General features: G+C 47.1%; 1 protein-coding gene across 1 annotated transcript in view; it reads left to right on the forward strand.

Annotated features, from left to right (window-relative positions):
• LOC130095042 (uncharacterized) overlaps window positions 1-8,302 on the forward strand; it is a 38,008-nt gene extending 29,706 nt beyond the window's left edge. Inside the window, exons 7-10 of the mRNA XM_056261686.1 lie at window positions 6,787-6,921; window positions 7,750-7,960; window positions 8,051-8,230; window positions 8,289-8,302. Coding sequence (XP_056117661.1) covers window positions 6,787-6,921; window positions 7,750-7,960; window positions 8,051-8,230; window positions 8,289-8,302 — 540 coding nt within the window. The remainder of the gene's footprint in view (window positions 1-6,786; window positions 6,922-7,749; window positions 7,961-8,050; window positions 8,231-8,288) is intronic.
• The last annotated feature ends 1,628 nt before the right edge of the window (window positions 8,303-9,930 follow it).

The raw sequence follows: 9,930 nt of genomic DNA on the forward strand, positions 1-9,930 counted from the left end.
AAACAAAAAGCTGCTCAGATCGTCTGACCGGAGCAGTGCGAGTAATGTATAATCTCAGGGCCCTGACCGGACACAGGAGATTAGAGTCAGATTCGCTATCGGATGCAGGCAGAGCCGATAGGGAAATAACTTGTGCCCTGAACGGGGTACCAATCGTTTTTGGGACATAACCATGTCTAGGTTTGAGAACGACTAAGGAGTCATTGGGCCCAAACTCGAGACAGGAAGCGCTACTGGACAGCGCGTGAAGGTCTCCCACATGTTTTACTGACGCGAGCGCGAGCAGAAAAACGGTTTTGAGCGAAAGGTATTTGAGGTCCACGGTGTTTAGCGGTTCGAATGGGGGGGCTTTCATAGCTTCGAGAACTATGGAAAGGTCCCAAATCGGCACCGAAGGGGGGCGCGGGGGGTTCATCGTTCTAGCTCCCCTGAGGAAGCGGATGACCAAGCCATCTTTGCCCAGTGACTGGCCGCGCCGGGGTTCAACGAACGCTGCGACGGCTGCCACATACACCTTGAGAGTGGACGGGGACCTGCCCTTGTCCAACATCTCTTGGAGAAAAACTAGCAAGGAAGGGACCTCGCATGACCGTGAGTCCAAATTTCTGTCGGTGCACCATTTAGAGAACACAGACCATTTAGACGCATAGAGCCTTCTAGTAGAAGCTGCTCTAGCCTGCATGATCGTGTTTAACACTCCCTCTGGCAAAGCAACGGGTAGTCGTTGATCACCCACGCATGTAGCGCCCAGCGCTCTGGGTGGGGATACCAGATCGTGCCGCGAGCTTGGGAGAGGAGATCTGCTCTGACTGGAATGGGCCACGGGGCTGTCTGTGACAGCTGAGTGAGCTCCGGAAACCAAGTCTGACCCTCCCAACGCGGGGCTATGAGGAGCACCGAGTGGCGTGTTTCCCTGATTCTCTGAAGCACCTGTGGTAGCAGAGAAACCGGAGGGAATGCATAAAGCGGGCGGCTGGGCCAGGTCTGGGCTAGCGCGTCCTCGCTCTTTGAGAAAAATATTGGGCAGTGGGTGTTCTCTTCTGAGGCGAAGAGATCCACCTCTGCTCTGCCGAATATTCGCCACAGCTTTTGGACTTCCCGGGGGGAATGGGGTTCCTGGACAGACTGTCTGGACCGTCGTTCAGATGACCCGGCACGTGCGTCGCTCTGAGAGAGAGCAGGTGACACTGAGACCAAACTAAGATGTGTTCTGTCAGCTGGAAGAGATTCCTGGATCTGACTCCGCCCTGACGGTTTAGATAGGAGACCACGGCTATATTGTCCGAACGGATCAGCACGTGGTGACCGTGAATGCGCGGAAGAAAGCGCGTGAGCGCGTTCTCGACCGCCAGCATCTCCAAACAGTTTATGTGGAGGAGACTCTCCTGAGCTGACCAGGGGCCGAAGGCCGGTGAGCCCTCGCAGACCGCACCCCAATCCGTGTTGGATGCGTCTGTCGAAATGACTTTTCGGCGAGAAAAGGTCCCCATGGAAACGCCCCGCTGAAACCATTCTGCCACGGTCCATGGCTGCAGAGCTGTGATACAGGTCTGCATTACCTTTATCAGCTGGCGGCCCGTGGTCCATGCGCGGTGAGACACACGACTCTTCAACCAGAGCTGAAGCGGCCGCATGCGCAGTAACCCCAGCTGGAGCACTGCGGAGGCTGAGGCCATGTAACCCAACGCCTTCTGAAAAGTTTTCAGAGGTGTGAGTCTGTTCATCTGAAAAGAAGCGGCGAGACGCTGAACACGGCGCGCGCGCTGTGTTGACAGACGAGCCGTCATCGTGACCGAGTCTAGCTCTATACCCAAGAAGGAGATAGTCTGACTGGGTTGTAGTGCGCTCTTTGTCCAGTTGACAGAGAGGCCCAAAGCTTTCAGATGGTCGAGGAGAACTGTACGATGAGACAGTAGCTCTCTCTGTGATTGTGCCAAAATCAGCCAGTCGTCCAAATAGTTCAATATTCGCAGCCCATGACTCCGCAGGGGGGCGAGCGCCGCATCCATGCACTTTTTGAACGTGCGGGGTGCAAGGGATAGGCCGAACGGAAGGACGGTGTATTGATAAACCTGGCCTTCGAAGGCGAAACGTAAGAATGGCCTGTAAAGGGGATTTATCTGAATCTGAAAGTAAGCATCTTTCAGATCTAGTGAAATGAACCAGTCCCCCTGGCGCACATGCGCGAGGAGTTTTCTGATATTGAGCATTTTGAACGGTCTCTTCATGAGAACTTTGTTCAGAAATCTGAGGTCTAAGATTGGTCTGAGGCCGCCGTCTTTCTTTGGAACCAGAAAATAACGGCCGTAAAACCCCGACTCGCTCATAGATAGAGGAACTCTCTCTATAGCCCTTTTGCACAATAGTTTTGCTATCTCTGAACGGAGCAGAGTCACTGCTTCTGGGTTCACAATAGTTTCTAGCCGCACTCGGAAACGTGGAGGGCGGCGGTGAAACTGTAAGCGATAGCCTAGCCTTATTGTGTTTAGCACCCACTGGGAAATTCCCGGAATAGCTTCCCACGCTTTGAAGCGTAACGCTAAGGGGTGAATGGCTACATGGTCCCCGTTGCTGCACATAGCGGGCTGCGCGGGCGCGCTCATAGTGTTTATGACAGCGGGACTTACACTCAGAGAGGAGTTTAAGGGCCGTGTAACAGAGTGAGCAGAGGTGGGGCTTATGCACTCTGAAACTTGAGCGGGTTGGGACCGCTTTATGAGAGTGGGCTCTGTGAGAAACACGGGAACTGAAATGCTTTTGTGTATGAGTGAACACAGTGTTGTGGGCACTTTTTCTACACAGGAGGCTTTTATGCTCTTTTTGAGATTTCTCTGGGTCGCCGTGAAAACGGCGTTTGTGCTCATGCAAGCGGGAAAGGGGACCGGCTTGGTAATGGCGGGGTACACTGCTGTAGTAGCCGCGTGATCGGGGACTAACAGAGGGCGAAACTTTGACGGCGGTCCGGCCGCGGCGGGAGAGCGCCGTCTTTTCCTCAGCTGTGCTAGGCAGACTTCGAGTGATCAGGTTTCAGCGTGATCCTAGGCCGAGGCCCCCGGGGAGGCGGCGGTCTGTGGCGGCTGTCAGAGCGAGAACGAGGGCGGCCGCCCTGGCGTCGCTGAGAAGTCTGACTGTGCTGAGCTGGGCGCTTGGGTGGGGCTCGTGCAGGAGGCTGGTCACGTGAGCGGCCTGCAGAGGAGCTAGTGCGACGAGGCAGAAAGAGATTCATGGCCTGGGAGGCTTTCTGCACTTCGGAGAAACGGTCAACGATACCCGTGACAGCAGATCCGAAGAGGCCGGATGGAGAGAGCGGGGCGTTGAGAAAGGCGGCGCGCTCAGAATCTCCCATGTCGGCGAGTGTGAGCCACAAATGTCTTTCAGACACACAAATGGCGGCCATGCATTTCCCCAGGGCTTGAGCAGCAGATTTTGTAGCGCGAAGGGCAATGTCCGTGGCGCTCCTCAAATCCGCGACTGAGGGGGGATTTTTTCCGCTCTCGTCCCAGTAAATCGTCCCAGAAGTAAATCGCCCTGTAGAATCTGAAGGACGGACATGGAGTGGAGTGCAGAGGCTGCTTGGCCGGCGGCTGAGTCGAGCGCTGGCGGAAGTAGCTGCCGTCCATACGGTTGATGGTCTGCTCGGGGGGAGGGGACCAATCGAGCCCGAGGCGTTCGACGGCCTGTGAGAGGAGGCGCACTAATTCCTCCTCGATTCCAGCGCGGGTCCCAGAGGATTCTCGGGCCGAGGAGGCGTGAGAACCGGACCATTCCTCACTGTCTGAAGCGAGAAGCGAACAGGTTTCCTTGATGTCCGCGCAGTCATCGGAGGCGACAGAGCGGCCACTCGGCGGCAACTGTACGTCCGGAAGCGGCGGAGAAGGAGAGCGGGAGGCGAAAGGCTCCGGCGGGATGAACGCTTCCAGCTGGGTATCCGGCGGCCTCTGAGAACGGGGTTTCTTCTTCCGCGGCGAAGTCAGAGGCGGCACGGAAGCAACTTTAGTGGCCTGAAGTCGAGCCCGCAGGGTCGACAACGGCATCTCCTCGCAGAGATCACAGCCGCCATCGGCGAGGGCGAGCTCGGCGTGCTCCAATCCGAGGCAGAGAGCGCAGATGACGTGGCGGTCTCCAGCCTCGAGGGGAGCGCGGCAAGAACTGCAGGAGGATTTACGAGACATCTTTAGAAAGACGCTCGGCTCTTTTAGATACAATACAATACAATACAGGAAGCTTTTTCGTAAAAAGGATACAAATCCGTCGGATGGCGCTAGCTCGCAGGACGGCTGAAGGTGGCGAAGACGGCCGGCTTCCTCAGTCTCCCAGATGCTCGCTAGAGTTGCCTTTTCGACGACGGCGGCTTCTCTCAGGATCAGCAGATGCGTGTAGCCTCGCTGAAGAGATGAAAAATCAGAGTTTACAGCCTGGGAGGCGAATTTATACTCTCTGACCACGCCCGTTTCGGCGGGCTCTGACGCAATGAGAGCATGTCAGACTCTCATTGGCCGAGAGTTCATTCGCGTCTCCTCATAGGCTTAAGCAGTTCTCTGTGAGCGAACCAATGAGCTGCTAGCTAGCCTGCTCATGGTCTGCTGCAACTGAACTGCGTTGACAATGGATACAAAATTATAGGATAATTTTTTGGCTTCAATTTCTCAGAAAAGATTAATCTTTCCGTAGCGTAAGCTAACTTACGCAATACGAGAGAACCTCTCGTGAGAGAACTATTTTTGTCATTAAACCACGGAGACGTAGCCTAATGCCTCAGAAAATCCGATCTGCCTATTTACATGAGTCGCATTGGCACATATCTGATTTCTTTCCACATATGAACGAGGCCTGAAACCGATTTCAAAATATCTGAATGCATGCGTTTTTTACACTGTCATAGAACACATCCGATCTGTCACATATGAGCAAAAAATCGGAATTGGGTCACATTTCACTGACAGTGTAAAGAAGCCCTATGATTTCTGTATAACCCGCATGTAACAGTTGGTTTGATGTTGTATGCACCAGTACACTTTGTTGCTTCATTATGTTGTATGCACATTATTATCACTCCTTGTGACATAGTCCCTCGTCGGTTTGCAGTGACATTCATTTCTTAATTTATGACAGGAGAGTAAAATTATTAATCTGTAAAGTTTGTTATTTTGAATAGAAATCATCACTCATAAAGCAGTCATTCACGTCTTCTCCGGTTTATTTGTGTTCACATACACAATATACAGCACCCGTCAGCGTCAGTTATGATCTCAGTGCTCTCTTATTCACTATACAGCTGTCAATCATCTCACGTGGTTCAACGTGACAATAAATCCTGCCCTTCTGCATGATGCGCTCCTGTGTATGCTGTGTACACTTCCTCATTCTGACCTCCGTGATAACAAAGCTAAGACACATCTCTTCACCTGAAACAAGAAGCTAATAAATGCATGATTTCGAGTATATGTGGTTTGTGTGTGATTTTGGATATTTTCTCATGAAAAAAGAATGTTTACAGTATTGCTAAGCAAGGTGTAGCCATTAGCTGCATATAAAATGCTAAATATAACATATTTCAACATCTTTTTTTGACTTAAAACCATTTTAAACCGTGACAGGAATATGATACAAATACTCGATGGTGGTTTAAAGTGAGCTTTAAGTAAAAGTGTAATATTAATATTTTAAATTGAGTCATGTAGCTTGATGCTACTTGCTCTACTGAACCTCCTGCAGGAGCTTTTCTATTCCATAATCTTATTTGTTAAAATGTTTTTTTTTTTTTCTAACAAGACTTAAGATAATAGGTGGATCTTGATACTACAAACTAAACCACCTGGATCCTAGAACTGCGGTCCTGAAACCTCAGCCGCCGCTATATCATCCAGTTCGGTAGGTGGCGCTGTCACAAAAAACTAGGGTCCTGAAACTGCAGCCTCCGGTTGTGCAGGAACATACTACTGGTTGAAGGCACCTGCGCAGTTTTGGCACACTGCCAGCTAGATGTATGTGTGTTTCACACAGGTCCGATACCCGCCCTGGGTGAGGTGCAAATTCTTTGTTGTATTCACCTGCTACAGCATGAGTACCATTTTTCTGTCAACTCTGCATATATCTTTTGTGATTGATATCGCACGTTTGTCGATGGAGCAGGTTCAGACCATACGAATATCCGGACCATGTTTTGTATTGACACACAGCTAAACAAAGGCAGAGCACTGTAACTCAATTTGAGCGTTCTAAAACAAAGCCAAAGAGCGGTAACTGGTGTTATTGTGTTCTGCCTTGTTTTCCTCGTGGCCTTTTGGAAGTTACTGTTAACCCAGCAAACTCATTTACGCTGTGGCAAGCAACGTCTGTGGCACGTTGCATTTTTACTATGGCAACATTGTAACAACGTGACAGGGCTGTAGCAACGTTGTTGCCCAACATTCAGCAACTGCGAGACAACGTTCTGACATTTTTTTTATGCAAGATATAGATATCCCCCATTTAACATGTTATGTGGTTAATCTTAAATTAGTCAGATAATTATGAAATTTTGTTTATCCTTATGATTATTTACAGGCTTAACTGTAAATTAATTAACACCTGCAAGTGTACACTTTTGAAAAGTAAAAATTACATATGTTAGCTAACTCAACTTTATTAAAACTGCATGGTAATCAAATTGGACTTCCAAAAGTCATACATTTATGAAAAAAATAAAATAAAAAAAACCTAAAGAATATACAAATTTCAAGTATAATAAAACAAAAAGCAAAGGCAGATCAGATCATTTAATGTTAAAAATCGGGTTCTGTACAGGACCGCAACCAGAATCAGTCCAGGAAACTTCAACAAATCCAGAGGAGAGATGCAAGCCCAGAAACCAGTAGACAGGCACGAGTCCGAAACCAGGTAGAAAATCCGGGACCAGAGAGGGTGGCACTGCAGGCACAGGTAAACTTGGCAGAGAACAAAGCAAATTGGAGCTTCACATGACAGGATACAGGGAGTGACTAACGTTAACTAGCATGAGAAAATCTAACAAAAAACATGAACGTGCAAAAAGTCGCTGCGCTTAAGCGCTGTCTGTTCAAAGAATGCTGAAAATGTCAATTAGTTTTGCCATAAAGTTAAAATATTTGTCATACCTGACCAGAAGATGTTCAAATAAGTGTCACAGTAAACAAGGAAGTTGTAGGTTGTGTTTGAATTACACGTCTTATTTAGCGGAGGTAGATTAAACGCAATACTCACGTATCCTTGCGCGAGGAAGAATGAGATGGCCCAATGGTCAGTTGAAATTTTAAAGGCTGTCGCGTTTCAGGGCAGTGACGAGTACAAATGTCGTCCAGTGGTTGTCCAGACACCCTAGGCACAACCCTAAGCAATGGCCCTGAACGGTGTTGCAATGTCAACATTGTGACAACGCTGTAACAACCTTACCACACAACGTAGTTATAGCAACCTTTTGACCATGTTGTTAGAATATTGGTACAACGTTCTGTGTTTGCTGGGAAGACAACCCATTATTTTCTCAAAAAAAAAAAACAAATCGACTCAATATACTTGAATGTGCCAACAATAACTTTGACAAAAAAACGAAGTTACGGCCTTTTGCCTTTGCATGGCAGAACTATTTTGACACAGCGAAACAACTTGAATCAGTGAAAACATGAAACCCCAGACTACGTATGGATCATCATTTAATATGCTTTTTTGTGATTGACAGTTAGTCACAAACCTCCTGTTAATATTGGCAAAACTCCTTATTCTCTAGTCTAGGGAGAATTGCAATATCTGTCAGTGGATGTGTGGCCCAAAACCGGACCACTCATAGTCAGCATCATCCTGGCTGAAGGTGGTGTTCACAGAACCAGAACCCTGAGCATCATCCTGGCTGAAGGTGGTGTTCACAGATCCAGAACCCTGAGCATCATCCTGGCTGAAGGTGGCGTTGACAGAACCGGACCCCTCAGCATCATCCTGGCTGAAGGTGGCGTTCACAGAACCAGAACCCTGAGCATCATCCTGGCTGAAGGTGGTGTTCACAGATCCAGAACCCTGAGCATCATCCTGGCTGAAGGTGGCGTTGACAGAACCGGACCCCTCAGCATCATCCTGGCTGAAGGTGGCGTTCACAGAACCAGAACCCTGAGCATCATCCTGGCTGAAGGTGGCGTTCACATAACCAGAACCCTGAGCATCATCCTGGCTGAAGGTGGTGTTCACAGAACCAGAACCCTGAGCATCATCCTGGCTGAAGGTGGCGTTCACAGAACCAGAACCCTGAGCATCATCCTGGCTGAAGGTGGCGTTCACAGAACCAGAACCCTGAGCATCATCCTGGCTGAACGTGGCGTTCACAGAACTGGATGCACCAACTTGATTGTCTGCAGAGAGGGAGAGAAAGAAAGTTTTTGCGATTAACAAAATAACCATGTAGAGCATGTTAGATTAAGAAACACAAAAAAGGAGAAAACCATCTTCAACTGTAGAGCTGAAAACTGAGAAACACATTGATATTTAAAAAAAATACAGACAAGTATATTTAGGCTACTACAAGCAAAAAACAAAGAAAACTAAACTCACCGTTCCATACCAATTGAAGATAAAGAACCACCAAAACAGTAATTTTAATCAAACCCATTCTATAACAGAAACTGAGACACTAAGAAAACCAATGTAAGCATACAAGATAAAGTTTCAAAACAACCAGGTCTTTTAAAGCCAAACATAAATCTGTACCACCTGGATGACTCATTAACTCATCATTGGGATCTGCTAATTAATTAGATCAATGATTCATTAATTAATCAGCATAGAAGCTGATGTTATAGCCCATAGAACTAAAGTTTTAATGTCTATCTCTTGTGATTGACCTCCACTGAATGAAGGCCCAACACACACTCTTATTAAGGCCTGGGTTCACAGACAGGGCTTAGAATAAACCAGGATTAAGCCTTTGTTCAATTAGTACATTTAAGTAGCGTTTATAAACATGCCTTGAAAAAAAAAAAACACATTACTGGTGTGTATCTTGAGACAAAAAAAAATGGCACTGACATATTTGAATGTATGTCAGTGCAAGTTGCTTTCAGTTGAAACTCAAACATGCATTTTAGTCTGGGACTAGGCATAAGCTTTGTCTGTGAAACTGGGCAGTACAGTATTATTCCACATCAACTGGTGAAAAAGCACCAAATAAAGAGGACAGAAAGAGCAAAGTTGTCTCATTGAGAAAAAATAAAGTACAGTACCAAATATGCATTTAAAATTAAATATTTGCTCATGCTATGGTTTCTCTAGAAACAATCAGTCTAAACCTAGACTGAAGACACATCTGCCAGGCAAACACCCAACTTCCTACTGTAACTACAGGTAACTCCATATATCAATGTAGAAGGGAGGCTCTGAATTTTTGGACTGTTTTTGACAGAGCAAAACTACTTAAATTAATGAATACATGAATCACACAGACTACTTATGGATCATCATCATTTAATGTGCTTTTTGTGATTGACAGTTACAGTCACAAACCTCCCCTCCAGCCGTGTGTTTCATGAATGAAAACACAAGGATTTAGAGTAATATCATGGGGAGTAAACTAGATTAATGTTGGTCAAACAATTCCTTCAAACTGCTTCTGCAAGACAGTAGGAGTCCTTAATCATTTACTATTAACATCACTCCAGGGATTCATCTTCAACTGCGGAGCTGAATACTGAGAAACACAATGCCATTTGAAAAAACACAGACAATTAAACAAACCAATTATATAACACAAACTTGAGCCACTAACCATACAAGCTAAAGTTTCAAACCAACCAGATCTTTTAAAGATGCTTTGTGGCTTTTAGTTCTCTTACGAGAGGTTCTCTCGTATTGCGTGAGCTAGCTTACGCTACGGGAAAGATTCATCTTTTCTGAGAAATTGAAGCCAAAAAATTATCCTATAATTTTGTA

Source organism: Rhinichthys klamathensis, unplaced genomic scaffold (genome assembly GCF_029890125.1).
Source record: "Rhinichthys klamathensis goyatoka isolate OS25496 unplaced genomic scaffold, OSU_Roscu_1.1 h1tg000184l_1, whole genome shotgun sequence".
NCBI lineage: Eukaryota > Metazoa > Chordata > Actinopteri > Cypriniformes > Leuciscidae > Rhinichthys > Rhinichthys klamathensis.